The sequence below is a fragment of the Megachile rotundata genome, chromosome 2 (assembly GCF_050947335.1).
Source record: "Megachile rotundata isolate GNS110a chromosome 2, iyMegRotu1, whole genome shotgun sequence".
Lineage (NCBI taxonomy): Eukaryota > Metazoa > Arthropoda > Insecta > Hymenoptera > Megachilidae > Megachile > Megachile rotundata.
The window spans coordinates 3178015-3193114 of record NC_134984.1 but is presented as its reverse complement, the minus strand read 5'-3'; the positions used below and the strand labels follow the sequence as shown (position 1 = coordinate 3193114).

The 15100-nt window shown below is 31.6% G+C and overlaps 2 protein-coding genes across 15 annotated transcripts in view; both read left to right on the top strand.

Moving 5' to 3' along the window:
• LOC100878526 (NHP2-like protein 1) overlaps window positions 1-15100 on the top strand; it is a 105323-nt gene that overhangs the window by 87904 nt on the left and 2319 nt on the right. For 12 of the 13 annotated variants that reach the window (XM_012287761.2, XM_012287758.2, XM_012287760.2 and 9 more), the window contains one exon: window positions 1950-5214. The exons of the other annotated variant lie outside the window; for it this stretch is intronic. In XM_012287761.2, the coding sequence (XP_012143151.1) occupies window positions 1950-2423 (474 nt within the window). In that variant the 3' untranslated portion in view covers window positions 2424-5214. Of the gene's footprint in view, window positions 1-1949; window positions 5215-15100 lie in introns of those variants that run through there. 13 annotated transcript variants of the gene reach the window in all.
• LOC105662768 (NHP2-like protein 1 hoip) lies at window positions 8898-11927 on the top strand. Of its 2 annotated transcripts, XM_076542135.1 has the most exons (4): window positions 8898-9002; window positions 9078-9160; window positions 9588-9770; window positions 11702-11927. In XM_076542135.1, the coding sequence occupies exons 2-4, from the start codon at window positions 9113-9115 to the stop codon at window positions 11750-11752; spliced, it is 282 nt and encodes a 93-aa protein (XP_076398250.1). In that variant the 5' UTR covers window positions 8898-9002; window positions 9078-9112; the 3' UTR covers window positions 11753-11927. The 2 variants fall into 2 exon arrangements, with proteins under 2 accessions (XP_076398250.1, XP_076398249.1); XM_076542134.1 differs by lacking the exon at window positions 8898-9002 and having other exon boundaries at window positions 9017-9160.

Below are 15100 nucleotides of genomic sequence, written 5' to 3'. Positions count from 1 at the left end.
GGGTAGTTGTCTGCTATTGGTGTGAAAAAATGTGTAGTGAGGGGTCTTAAGTGACCGCCTACATGTCAGGGTTTTTGGGAAAAACCCTGAAATGGTCACGTTGCCTTGATTTATTAAATGGACCCTTGACCTTAGCAAGCAATAAAATTAGGATGCGCCTTGACGTGAAGAAACATGTGTTTGAAAAAAGCGAAAAGCTAAAAACTATTACTGGCAATAAACATGGACAAACGGTGACTCTAAAGAAACTCGCGGGGTTCGTACTGGTTTCATGAGTTTATTGCTGCTGTAGAGGGTCAAAATTCGTGCGGACGATGGTTGTGTTTGTGTAAATATTAACTGTTCTTTACAACATAACGGACGCGGTATCTGGCCGCGTAACAAATACGTTAATAGATTTAGAAAAAAATTTCTGTTCTTTTTGAGCGTTATGTAGATTGTGATTAATTTTAAAACCATATTGATTTGCAAATTTGTTGTTATAAACAAGTCGTTCTTAAGAATTTCATTATTCACTTCAACATATTTGTAAAACACCACGAAACTTTTACTTAAAAGTTGTCTATGATAACTCTTGAGATAGTTGATTGCTGCAGAATCTTTAGAGAGTCGTAAATGAGTAAGATTTATTTTATTACGTTTTTTAACCCTTTCGCTACGGCAGACCCGTCCGCCGAAGTACCGTCACGGAACAGAACGCTCATACCCAAAAGTCGTGGCGCGGATGCCGCGTATATGCGGCGCTCGTACCCACAAGTCGTCGAGTGGATGCCGCATATATGCGGCGCTCGGCGCGAAAGGGATAAATATGAAAATGGACCAAACTAAATAAGTACTTATTTTTTATTTTTTGATTTTTTAAAATATTCAAAAACAATAAAAAAACGTACACTTAAAATATTTCCTTTGTCAGTCGAAAATTCTATTCTCTTTGAACCATTGATTATATTAATAATTATAATTATTTGTTTCATAAAATACTCCAGCTGCTTAGGTAAAAAAACAATTGTACAAAAGAACATAACATGGCATTGACGATAAAAAAAAGCAACAAAAAATATTTTTTAACATAGGGCAATCATGCAGCCAACTTATAAAATCAGATATTTTTCATTTTGTAACTTGGGGTTTTGTTGACAATAAGAATACGTTACAATAAAAATGCGTAAATATATAAAAATACAAAATTAAAACGTGCATTCATTCTCGGTAGTGAACATTATTATCCCTTCACGAACCTTTCAATTTAAATGCTAATCTAAAACAACCTATATGAATATTCGTGAACTTCTTGAGTTCGAAAAACGACTGAGATCAAGAACCATTTTGTGCTTTTAAAGCCCTAAATATCTTATACTTTTTGCCTTTCGTATATCTCACTATTTGGATACCAGTCTAAAAAAGTGTAACATAAGTTACTTGCTAAACTAACTGTTAAATTATTAATAAATTTAGCTTATAGCGACATCTTACAGTATTAGAAATGATGTACAATGTTAGAAACAGAATAATTGAATATTAGAAACAAAATAATTGAATATTGAACTTCCGTCTTGTCGTTATAATATGTAAGCGTTCGTGATATATTTGATTTAAAAGAAAAAGTAATCCCTGTTTAAATGGTTAATCTTTAAGTTAAAATGTTTGTTGTTTGTGTTGTTTATTAAATAATTTGTTCGTGTTCAAAAGTGTATTATTAGTTTTTTTATTTTCCATAATTCTGATTATTTAACACTAACAGCTGTTCAAAACCGACGGATTGAAAGTTGTAATCTATCGTCAACTAGTACATGTAAAGTGAAGCGTGAATCTACGTTCCTCTCGAATAACTTCTTGTGTGACGCGGACAATATTTACCATGTTCTTTAAAACATTACTGTATGTCTTTGATACTTAAATATCGGGTCATTCTCTGATTTTTATTAATTTATTTTTTTATCGTTTTACAGGAACATTTGGTAAATCATATGAGATGTCATACTGGTGAACGTCCATTTGTATGCACAGAATGCGGCAAAAGTTTTCCATTGAAGGGTAACTTACTTTTTCACATGCGTTCGCACAATAAAGGAAGTAACGCTGAAAGACCGTTCCGTTGTGACTTATGCCCTAAAGATTTCATGTGTAAGGGACACTTAGTATCTCACAGGCGTTCACATTCAGACGAAAGACCGCATAGTTGTCCAGATTGTGGAAAAACATTTGTCGAAAAAGGTAATATGTTGAGACATTTGAGAAAGCATGCGGCAGAAGGACCACCGACACAAGTGAGCACTCCATCAGCCATTCCTCAGTCTGGTGTGTTACCAATACCAGCGGCAGCTGTTTTAGTCGGCCATCCTCTGGCACCGCCAGCGCCACCAGTAGTACCACAACATACTGTTGTTGTGCCTACACCTCCTGGTGTGTTGACTTCCTATTAAACCAAATGAAGAAAGAGTATGAAAGCATTTTATTAAAAAAAAATTGATTTAAAAAAAAGTGTATACATAATGAATGTTTGTGTTAATTCATGAAAGTGCACTATTAAGTTTTGCGAAAAGAGTAGAATGTAATTTCGATGAGCAAGACAGTTGATCAGTGTTGTTATGTATTATCATAAATATTGTTTTTTATGTTATCATAACTGCAGCACCGCATTATTCTTATTTCAACTGTTCATTACAAAGTTTGTCTGCAGCTACGTACAAAGAAATATGTAAACTTAAATTTGAACAATAACTACCGCAATAGTAGTAGTACCAAAGTTAAATTTTGTTATTTCCTTTTATAAATAGTAATTTTAATAGATTATTTGTGAAAAGAGAAAATATTCAATATTATGTGTTTGTATATTCAACTTATACAGAATCCATGTGCGACACTTTGCGATTCAGTGATGAACACATTTTCACTATTAATCGAATTATAGTAACACCCTGATTATGGCACCAATATGGAGTATTAATTTTGTATATGCTAATGTATATGAAATTATTATACAAGACTAATATATCAGCTAAATGCAAAATTGTAAAATTTGACATCATATAATATGGTATACATTGAATGGTATAGTTATGATGTAAAGAAATGATCGTACAGTGCTTGAAGTTTAAAATGTTCGTTAATTTAGATTATGTTCCCCAAGATATTGTATTTAACCCTCCGACTGTTCTTGGTGCCTATTGATCAGTTATGTACAGCAAGTAGTAAAACGGATACAAGTACCCACTCACCGTTGCACGTGTGCAGCTGAATGAGCGCTGTTACAGTTGTAAATTCGGAGGACAGATTGCTCCTCACTTTTGAGTATTTTGGAGTCACATAACTGCATTACGCTATCACCAAGGAATAACTCACGGTAAAAATGATTTTGCGTTAATGATGGACGTCCATCTTATTTACTGCTGTAAATATTCGGCTAAAGTGTCTATTATGTATTTGTTATTACTTCTTTGGAAGGCCAACTTTTTTCATAGCAGTGATTTAATAACCAATATTATAAATATAAAAAATAATAAAAAATAATTATTGAAAATAATAAAACAATATTCTTCAATTATAACATGCATTTCGTGCTTAACGACTGTTATTGTAATTCATTCGTGTCACAGTGTTCACATAGCTCCCAAATAAACAACAGTCGCAGGGTTAAATTCTATTTTATATCATTTTATTCGATTTTTTTCAAAGTTATTAAGTATAAAATAAATTTCTACTCAAAATGGTTATTGTATCCAAAAAATATTTGTTGATATTCATTATTATAAATTTCATTAAAATATGTACACATTGTGCTATTAATTCATAAGCAGTAGATGATTTCATTAGATGTGGAGTGTTATTTTTAATTTTATGATTAAAATAAATCTTCTAAAATCATTTTCTCCGAAAAAATAAATTTCGTTGGCTTCGATTTGGTTTTAGAATAAGTAAAAATTTCAATACCTCATCAATTACTAATTAAATGTTTTAAAAGCAAATATATTTTATTATTTTTACGAAAGCTTGTAAACGCGACTGAGAAAGATGAATATTTCGTAAGTAATAATTTACTTAGGTATTTACTTTTAGCCAATTGCTGCGTAGTTTACTTTAATATAACAATTTATATTCAGAAATGATTTATGTTTTACACGAATTTGTATGTCGACGAAAATTTGACATTAGTTATTCGTGTTAGTTATAATTATTGTTTTTCGTGTAATTGTAATTAATGTAGTTGAGTGCAATAAGTTTGCCAGTTTCATTTAAGTTTCACCTAGAATGAAAACCACTGGTATACTGAATTTTAGGCTTACAACAAATACAGATGAAATATGTAAGTCAGTGCAGTTATCAGTAGTTGAAAAATTAATTTAAATTTTGTTTGGTTTTTAAAATCAATTTTAAATATTAATATTTGAGTATCGTCTAATTTGAAAGAAAAAAATATATTATGGATATAGCAATTCTATAAGATCACGTATTGCGTATTTACGATTAAGAATAAAATAAAATTGTAAGTTTGGTTTTACGATAATGTTGCGTTATGCTAAGTTACCTAAGCGTATTTATTAAAGTACTCAATAACAGAACATAATTACATACATTTAATTTGTATAAAATGTTAAAAATAGAAAACTCGCATTTTATCTGTTGTCGCATTACCAGACTTACTTTAATTATGTATAATATTATATCATAACAACTATTGATTAGACAGAAGAAAGATGAAAAGTTTATTAACGCGTCTGCATGCGTCATATGAAGTTTCGTGTACGATAGTGTTTGTCACTTCATAGAAGACTAGATTAATATATTATGATAAATATTAACTACATATATTAAAACAGTTAAATATCACGTACTATTTAAAAAGAAACAATGCGAAAAATAATTACAACATGATGTAACTTTGTGAGTGACATAAAATGTATGTCACGTGTGAAACGTAAACTTTTCATTACATTCATAAAGAGAGGAGAAGAGACGAAGTCTGTGCAAAGATACATCTGAAAAAATAAAACAAATATATGTGTAATATATATATTACTCACGCTTATATACATTATGTATATATTCTGTATACGATATGAGAAAGCGTACACCATGATGCCATACCGAATATACTTGAAGCAAGAGTATTATTTCCAGTAATTTGTGTAAAAGATTTCTCTGCAATATGTTCGTGGCATCAATTCTTGTAATTTGCTGAAAAGTTTAACAAAAAATAAATAGAAATAATGTTTATATGAATTATTATTACTACTACTATTACTGTTACTATTGACTTTTACTATTCGGTGGCTCACGCTTAACTTTCCGCTCGAGCTGCTTTATTAATTTGTATAGAAAAGGACACTGCGATGAAGTGAGTGAAATATATATGTATTTCTCAATCAGGATATTAAAGAAAGCAAATTTAAATGTTCTGAAACAAATATATACAAATATGTTCTGCAGAAATAATTTCGTTCGTATATTTGTTCTCAAAAATGTACTTTCAGAATTCCATTAATGAGGAATAAAAGTAATAACTATTCTTTCTATATTAATAATTTAAAATATGTAAATTTTGAGTAATGTCACTGTTTTAGCAAATAAGCAATATCTGGTATAATTATAATTAAGTGCAAGCCACCGATGACCCTTCTTTTTTATACTAATTATTTTTATATGTTATGTTACATTTTATGCAGTAATATGGAATATTTCTGGCCTACGTGATCTAAAAATGATAAATTATGTAAAGTTGACGCGGCATCGTGTTATCTACATTATTACCATAGTTGTTATTATTGTTATTGCTATTTCTGCTATAATTATTATTTTTCTTGTTTTTTTTTTGGAGACGTGCGTAAAATGTTCAAATATTCTGATCCGTTTAATAAAATAAAATCTATTTACTAAGAAATAAATAGTTAACATCTGCACTAGTCTAACCTACATAAACCAAAACGGTAAATACGAGAACATTATATTGTAAATGGATATAAAATTACCGAAATGTGTAACATTATGTACGAATAATGATTCAAAAATGGTGATGCACTGTTTTTATTTAATTTGTGCAAAGTTTCTAACACAATCAACACAATCTTTATTTATCAATTTACAAAATCTTTAACACTATTTTAAATTTTCAAACACTAACAACTTTAATCTTTAATCTTTTATCGCCTTATTTCTAAACGCTTGAATACGCCGTGGTTTCACCCATAAACAACTATCTTTTATTCCGCTCCTCTTTTCAGGGATGAACGGATGAACGTCCGCTCGCTCTTGCAACGTCGGTAACTTTTATGCAAATAGTTAATAACATTCATTACCAACGTTCGGTCACTGAAATGTCTGTCTTTGCTATTTTCGCTTCCCACACATTATTTATAACAGATTAATACTTTATTCACAGAATCGTTCTTCTTAAATGTTTATTTGAGTCGTTACGTCCAAGGGAAATTCTAAAAACTCAGCAGGAAAAAAGTTTTTATTTGATAATTAACGATGTTCGACGTTGGCGACCGTTGCTTAATTTTGATTTGTTTGGTTTGACGCAGACGTTTGCTGCATCTAATTTGATGTCTAAAACTCAAGAAGGCAAAAACTAACTTACCGAAATGTATACTATACATATCCACATAAGCGACAATTTGAAATTTAGAATTATCATTGATTTATCTTAAAATTCTGTATTCTTTCTATAACTTCTGACTTCTATAGAAACTTCATAATGGTTTCTACAGATAGTGACCTGGCCTACGATTAAAAACCGTATAATTTTCAAAATTCGAGTTACAAGTTTTATTAAATTTATAAAGGCTTGAGACAATGGATAATTAAAGCTTTAACACTTAAAATTAGGCATAACAAGATTACGAAACAAGTTCTTCAATTCAATTTGGGTTGAAGTTAAAGGAATTAACTTCAGATGAACAATTTTAAATTCAAATGACTAAAAAAATAAAATATGGAAAAAACTTTCGTGTCGCGCAAAACAAAATATATCTTATGTTAGAAAAAAACGAATAAATGCAATCATTTATTAAATCAAATGCTTGTTTAAGATACCGTTTCGTAAACAAAAATTGCCATTATATCGTTATTCATAAACCATTTATTAAATGAAATTTCTAACTACGTTAAAAGTCATTTCCTCGGTAATTTCAAATGACGAAATTACATAAAATGTACCGATTATAGTTACAAATTTGTAGAAATTTGTAATTACTATGAAACATGGTTTGACTTGTACGACACTTATAATTTAGTAGTAGGTGCATGACAATATGGTTCTTTATAATACTAAAAAATTAATGTATATAATTTCATACTCTATAAGAAGTGAAGCGACGCTCAGATCTCTAAAAAGGAAATCTGAGCGTCTACTTACGGAAAAGAAAAACTATGCTTGCATCTTGTTTATTACTTATGGCCTGCGGTGAGAGTCTCGGGTCCTGTAAACCTGATGGTGCTTGGTTTTCTGAGAAACTATCTACGCTATGGCAGTAATTAGTGTCACTATGCTTGCCAATAGGTAGTCGAAACTTTGCGTTTCTTACTTCGCTTGTACCAGGTCGGTCGTTGGAAAAAGAAGTCAAGAATGGAAAAAACTGTTTTCTCTATCCAACGACAGATTTGATAAAGCAAAGTAAAGCAAGAAACGCAAAAATTCGACTACCTACTAAAGTGTAGACGGCCCCTAATGCAGACAATAGATAATATTTTCTATCGTTAAATTCAATTTTGCTAATAATAATCTAACATATACAAAATATCAATTGTGAACTATTTAGTAGCGTAGAATTTATTTAAACAGGCATACTACGAGAACCTTTGCCGGTATATATCAGTAGTGACCGAGCGAAATTCCATTTCGATTTATTTGCATTTATCTGCTTACAGTATATCTCAAATTCATTATCCTCAAAACATTTGTTAGTTACAGGAGCAAAATATTGCCATGCTTTAAACTCTACAGCAGAGTTATCCAAACCCTACTCTGAGAGTTTGGAATGCTGCCGAAGCTTGTCATAATGTTCGAAGACATAAGATTAACGAAGTAAATGTTTTACAGATGAGGAATGTTCTCTGAATCCAACGCATTTCACGCATTTTTTTCTTCCCCTTTCAATATTCAACGAATCGGAGATATTGTTTGAAGTATATTGTCGGATTTCGAAACAGAAAAGGCAAGCCTACTCAAAAGACATTCAATTGTCTTATTATTTATGCGTCAGGCATAACAATGGTTATACTCACAACGCAGACTATGAACTTAGCCTCTCAGCAGACTCTTTAGGACTTAACATCGTTTGCCAATAAGCGGTTTATTTTCATAAATAGATTTCAATTCGCATATGAAGTTAAATTTAGTGTTATATTCTTTTATGGATTTTCCCGAGCTAGCTAAAATATTTTAGGAATAGCATTTCTTGCAACAAGCATTTCTTCTTATCTTTAAGGATTTCGTAATTGCTTAAACAATATACATTTTGTACATGCAGACTATTTAAAATCACGCTTCGTAATAATAAGTCGATATTTTGCACGATAATAATATTATTGGAGGACTTACCTAGTGAATCAGCACGGATAAGCATATTAGAACTGATGTATCCAAAATAAGTTAGTTGACATTATTTTCGTCTTTTTTGTTAAGTTATAATCAAGAAGCTAGTTATAATCGATCAATGATATAGAATATAGATGTAAACCAAAATATGTGAATAAGAACTGCTATAGGAAGTCCACAAAAGAAAAGATTACTTCCGACATGCGGAGAACAAACAAAAACTGATAGACTGACGAGTATGCTGAACGGACTATTGTTGAATGGACTATACGTTTAACTGTAATTCGAATTGTTTGCTTTCTGCGATTATATTCGACCGTTGTAGCCCATAGGTGAATAAGTTTACTTTTACAGATGTACAGGATTTACAATGGATTTACCAAGCTATGCGTATTGATACCACCACTGCATTTTGCCAAACAACCTTGCTATTATACCGAGAATAGGTTATGAAAAACAAGTAGAGGTAATCATTTAGAAAACGGACAACCTTTCCGATTTCGATAATTTGGAAACATATTGTAGAAATTATTATTTTTAGTAACTTTTTGTTATACATATAACCGCCGCACAGTGATGAAAAACGGCGAAAACGTGAACAAAACTGATATCTTCGATTCTGAGGTAAATTATTCGTATATTTTATGATAAAATAATTATATTAATATTATAAATTAATTTTTTGTGTTGAAAATCGAATTTTGATTTGTTAGTTGATAAATACGGAATAATGTATGTATAAATTTTTAGTCAAATCTTTGGTCATTTTAATCTTGAATATTTGAACTATCATAATAACATGTTTGTTAATAACAAATTAATTTGCTAATATCACAAATTGCAAATAAATGTTTATTTCTTAAATTTTTGTATAAAGTTTAAATATCTAATATGTAATATATAATATGGATATGTAGTTTGAAATCTTACCTACAAAACAAGACCTTTTGCAAAACTGAGTGCATAAAATTAACATCACAATGCGCTATACAAGAAATACTGTACCTTCATGTTTGGCGAGTAGTATAAATAGATTTCATATGCGTTTTAGGAGATTTACATTTGCGAAAGAATGTTAATCGCTACTCTTGGCCAATTTGAAGCCAAGCCTTTTTTCGAGAAAAAAAGTTTCAAAGATATGAAATTGATTACTTATAGATTGTTTATAAGAAAGGTGTCATTGCGCAATAGATACCGCAAAATAGTGTTGTTCCATCAGGGAAGGATGGAAAAGGTTAGTATGAATAAAGTGGAATAGTACAATAGTTAAAATGAATAATAAAATAATTAGAAAAGAATAGTATAATAATTAATCGCCATCTTCTTCGAATGCTTCGAATGCGCAAAATTAAATAACATATTCAAAATAATCTTTTAATTTTGCGCCGCCTCCGAAAAGGTTGAAATGTATTTAATATAATACCTAACGAGTAAATAGGTTTCATTCATATCTGTTACGTAATTGTATGATTGAATGAGATAGAAATTACTTCATTAGGAAATAGAAATTATTTTATACTTTTTAGTGCATTTCGAAGTCGGCGTATTTTTTTTCTTAAAATTATTTTATTTCACGCTTTTTATCGGCCGACAAGACGTGTTTGTAGAAACAGTAGAAAATCGGCGACTGCATGTTGATTCATACACCACCAGAGACACGGAGGCACACGTAGAATTCAATATACAGTAAATATTCGATATGTGCACCATTCTCGGGACCGAACTGGTACAGATATCGTACAGTTCCTACATTGATTGATGTTTTGCCGAACGTCGAACTGGTGCAGATATCGTACAGTTCCTACATTTCGAGCGAAGGAGACTGAACGTAAACAAACAGTGACCTACCAGAAGGACACTCCTAAGGCAAGAATAAAACTTTTATTTTTGATTTTTTTTTTTAAACTTTTTCCATCATATTTGTGACATTTTTCTCATTAAAATGAGACCAAACACGATATACTTCGGGACATATTTGCTTGTAATTTCAAATGTTACGCGTACATCGATGACTTTACTCTAATAAGATATTGCAAGTAAATATAACTCGAATTACGTCGTGTTTGGTCTCATTTTAATCAGGAAAATGTCACGAACATGACAGAGAAAGTTTTATAAAAATTTGATAAAAAATAAAAAAGTTAGCAACGTATTAGGATTGTGAACAATTGAATAGACTTTTGATGTTTGCCGACTGCCACGATCGTAGCGTCTCTTTCTTTTTGACTCGCTATCCTCTTCGATGTGAAAAACTTTCATCGTCAATTAAACCAGTAAATATAGTCCAAATTATATCGTGTTTGGTCTTCTTTTAATCAGAAAAATATAAAGAATCTATTGGTAAAAGTTGGATCTCGAAAAAATCAAAAATAAAAAAGTTTTATATTTGTATATGTATTGCTTCATGGATATACCCGACCCCGGATCATGTTACATTTCTCGGCGATCGAGCTTCTCGGCGTCTGAAGGGGCTTCCCCCCAGTGGTGGGGATAACTTTGGTGCACATATCGTACAGATCATTTGTGCACATATCGAATATTCACTGGTAACAATAGTTGTTCGCTAATAACTCGAAAACTAAAGCTTCCCCTTAATTGCGGATACGGAAAAAGTTGTTCAGAATCGTGTCCCTGATAACATATTAAAAGGACATGAAAATCGTCCAAAGTTGATTTCAAAACTTTTCAACAATTTTTCGCCAATATCTCGAAAACTAAAGCTTTCCGCGAAATTTGTATATGAACAAAATTGTTCAGAATCATGTCCGTGATAAGATATTAAAAGCGCACTAAAATCGAGAAAAGTTTATTTCAAAAGTTGCCGGTTTTTTTGCAATAACAACACTTTGCAATTAAAAAATGAACAATTTTTTGATAATGGTATCAATGGGGAGTCAGAACCTACCAGATGCAAAAGGTTTCGTTCCGATCGGTACATCCAGTTAGGCGTAATAGGCGGGCACACATAGAAAATAAAAATAATAATAATAAAAAAAATAAAAAAAAAAATAAAATATACTGATCGAATTGAGTAACCTCCTCCTTTTTCGAAGTCGGTTAAAAACGTCCGAAACTGCTGTTGTTGCGTAGTATAATAAAGCGAGCGTGTGCACAAAAATGTGAATAACTCAGAAAACCGAAAATTACTGCAAGATATCGTTACAGATCCTTGTTCGGGAAGCTTCCAGCTTTCATTTAAGCCTATGTGGTAAGTGAATCGAGATGAAGATCACAACTTTCACCTTACTTAAACAGTAAATACGTCTGTAGTTTATATCTCTTTCCATATCAGTTAAAAATAAATATTTTGTTGTGCAACTTACATAATTATAATACTAAAGTATTATATAAAAAGCTAATAATACTGGATGAATATAATATTTAAAAAATAATGAACAACATTATGTTTTGTTCATAAGTTTAAACAACATTAAACTTTGCCCGGAAAAATTGACTTTAAAAAATGTTCAACTTTGGAAGCCCATATCTTCGAAATGTTAATAATAAAATCATTAAAAATGTGAGAACATTATGCATAGATTCCATATAAACTTGTCCTACTAAACGGATTTCAAGAATTGTGATTTTTATTTTTTGACTTTTGTCCAAGTTTTCGCCGTTTTTCGCCACTCTGCGCCACTCAGCCCTGGTTTTCGAAATATTCATGAAAAACTGTCAGGGACAACGTATACATACGTCAATGTGCATATTTCTTATTTCATAAGCAACAGCTGATGTATGTCTATAATGTGTGAATTTAAAGATCCAATGTAACGAATCTCACCTTACAAGATTTAATACAATATACGCATCAAAACCTTAGGACATAGATTGAAATGTTATGTAGCATCACGAAAATTCTAGAGTGTCGAAAGTTCACGAAAGATCGAAATATATGGAAAATAACATATATCCTACGCGAAAACATAAATTACTCCGCAGAACGGGAGGTGCGTGTTATGTGATTCTCAAAAAGCGATTTTGGTAACAGCGACCAAGGATAGCAACCGGCATACATACATATATAAAATAAAGGCTCGCGGTGAGAGTCAGCTTAATTCGCTGTTCCGAAAGAGAAGACGAGGTAAGAGCCAACAGCCGCTTTTAGACCAATGTTGGAGTTCCAGTCAGGAATAACTCGAAGTGAATTCAATACACAATTTATTGTTTAACAGTATACCTAGCTAAACCTTATTCTAGTACTCTAGTTTTAAAAGTTGTTCTTATCACGGTGAAGTATGGATAAAATCTAATGAGAAACGGTGTTGAGAAGAAGAATGTAAACTATTGGAAGGAACTATTGGTTGATATTTTGGATAAGGGTGTGGGAACAGGAAAAGTCATTGGCTAGGTTATTTGCGAAGGAGGTGGCTTAAAAAAAAGGAGTGATTTATTAGGAAATGTGGAAGTGCTTTAGCGGGACCTTGGAAAAATCTTGAAGCTGTAGGAAATTCTAGAGGCATATTTTGGTGATATAAGACAGACAGGAAAGCGCAGAAAGTGGACAATAGGGTAAAGGAAATAAAGGAAGAGCCAGATGTAGAAGAGAAAGTCGGATAGTTCGTTAGGATTTCCAACACCAACTTAGGGACTCCGACAAGAGAGTACGGCGAAATTAACTGGACGCCTGCCTGGAGAATAGAAGGAGAATACAGGAGCTCATTCCTATACACTCGTCTGGCATAGAGAGTAAGGTGAACATACTCAGCTAGACGCCTATCGGTCGAGAATGTGCAACATCCCTGGGGAAACGTTTTTTTTTATCGCCAACATCACGATTATCTTGTACCCACCGACTAGAATAATCAATTATCGACAGTAGTTGCCAAATTACCGACAGTATGTCACGTATCGATTATCGATCCTATTAGATTCGACCGTCGGTAATCAGTATAGATTATAGATACATATATATGTATATATTTTCATTTATATTAATTATCTTATAATTTTGGTTTAGAGTAGGTAATATTTTTCATACCAATAATTGGATATTAAGTTGGAATGATTAAAATCAGATTATGTATTATTTTATTTTAATTCTAATAAATGTATAATTTTGTATGAGAAATTTCCGTTACGCTATGGTGTGCCTACGTGCCGCAATACTCGCCCGAAATCCTTGAGATCAGCGCTAATCCTAGAAAAGGATGGAGCTACTATTTCTATTTACGGCATTATTGACCATTAAATTAATTAATTAACTGAACCAATTTATATACGTAAAATCAACCAGTAATAAATTATTCTTGGCCGGAACCACAATTATTTTCTTCAACTAAAAAGCTATAAATCGGAATAGATTCAGCTCTCGTAGAATTCGTGCGCAGTTAATTAGAAAAGGACAGAAAATGTATTTTTCGCTAAAACACCGTTATACTATTATTTTAATACCGAACTGTTAGTCAGAAATTAGAGAGCAATATTTAAAATATAATTAAACCGTTAAATTTTATAATTAATGTATAATAACGAATTTATATGAAAATTTAGATATTCTGAAGTCACAGAAATTCCAGGAATTCGGCGAACCTGCGAGTATAAAAGGGCGAGCGAAACCCGTCTAAAATCAGAACAGTCTTCGAAGTCGAGTACGACACAAGTATCATTACTAAGCATAACAGGAACAGTTTTCGCTGTCAAAGGGCCAAAAAAATTCTTAATACTTGACTGGTCAAGCGGGTATTTGCCATTCGGGTACTTGGTCGCTGGGTCGTTCTAGTAGCCAGTGAACAACAGGCTCCCCAATTAAGCGATCTGGTTTCGGATGTCAGTGTTCGTTTTGGCAAAAACGGTCATAAACCATTAGTTGTCGAGTCAAATCATAAGAGTAACTGTTCCGAAGAGTAATTCATTTAGATTCAGATAAATTTTGATAATTCGAGTTATTAAAGAAATACTGTTCTCACTTTAGCGTAATTTACGTAGTCGACTACACCGCGTTAGATAGTAGATAAATCTGTCTAATTTTTGCGAAAGCGTATTTAGGTGCGCTTAGAGAATCTCACTTAGGTCGAATTCCTCGCAGCGGTAGAGTATAAAGCGCTAACATTATTAATTTTGTAGAATTTCATTTATATAAATCTAGAAACCGAATTACACTTAGGTAGGATTCATTATTATAAGCGTGTTAATCAAGTAAAATCTTGTCATTGCGTTAGCTTCGAACACGAGAATCGGATATATGTATATATAAAGTATGTCAAATTTAGTTAATATTACGAAAAGCGAAGTTAACTTTATCAGAGATCAGAATTAGATACGGTCCAATATAAAGTACTAACCAGCGAGTTTCATTTCGTTAAGTTCACGATTATCTATCACATATTCTTTGATTTATCAATTTCTATTATTTCTATTATTATTATTATTTCAAGATTTATTTAGTTTCTCTATTCTAATTAATCATTTATAATCTATATACTTTTCTTTATTTGTTGTTATTGTTATTTGTTAGTTTCATTTTTATCGTTTTATTGAATAAATCTAATTGTTGAAAGATATTGACCTTTGGATTTCACTCCTTAACCGCACACCACACGAATCCCACAATCTTTATTTGCA

Bases quoted from the DNA above. Each gene is read 5' to 3' on its own strand.
- LOC105662768 (XM_076542135.1), top strand. From the start codon at position 9,113: ATGAAAAACGGCGAAAACGTGAACAAAACTGATATCTTCGATTCTGAG. The intron at 9,161-9,587 runs GTAAATTATTCG...TATGCGTTTTAG, and splicing joins CTGATATCTTCGATTCTGAG to GAGATTTACATTTGCGAAAG. The intron at 9,771-11,701 runs GTTAGTATGAAT...ATATCGTTACAG, and splicing joins ATCAGGGAAGGATGGAAAAG to ATCCTTGTTCGGGAAGCTTC.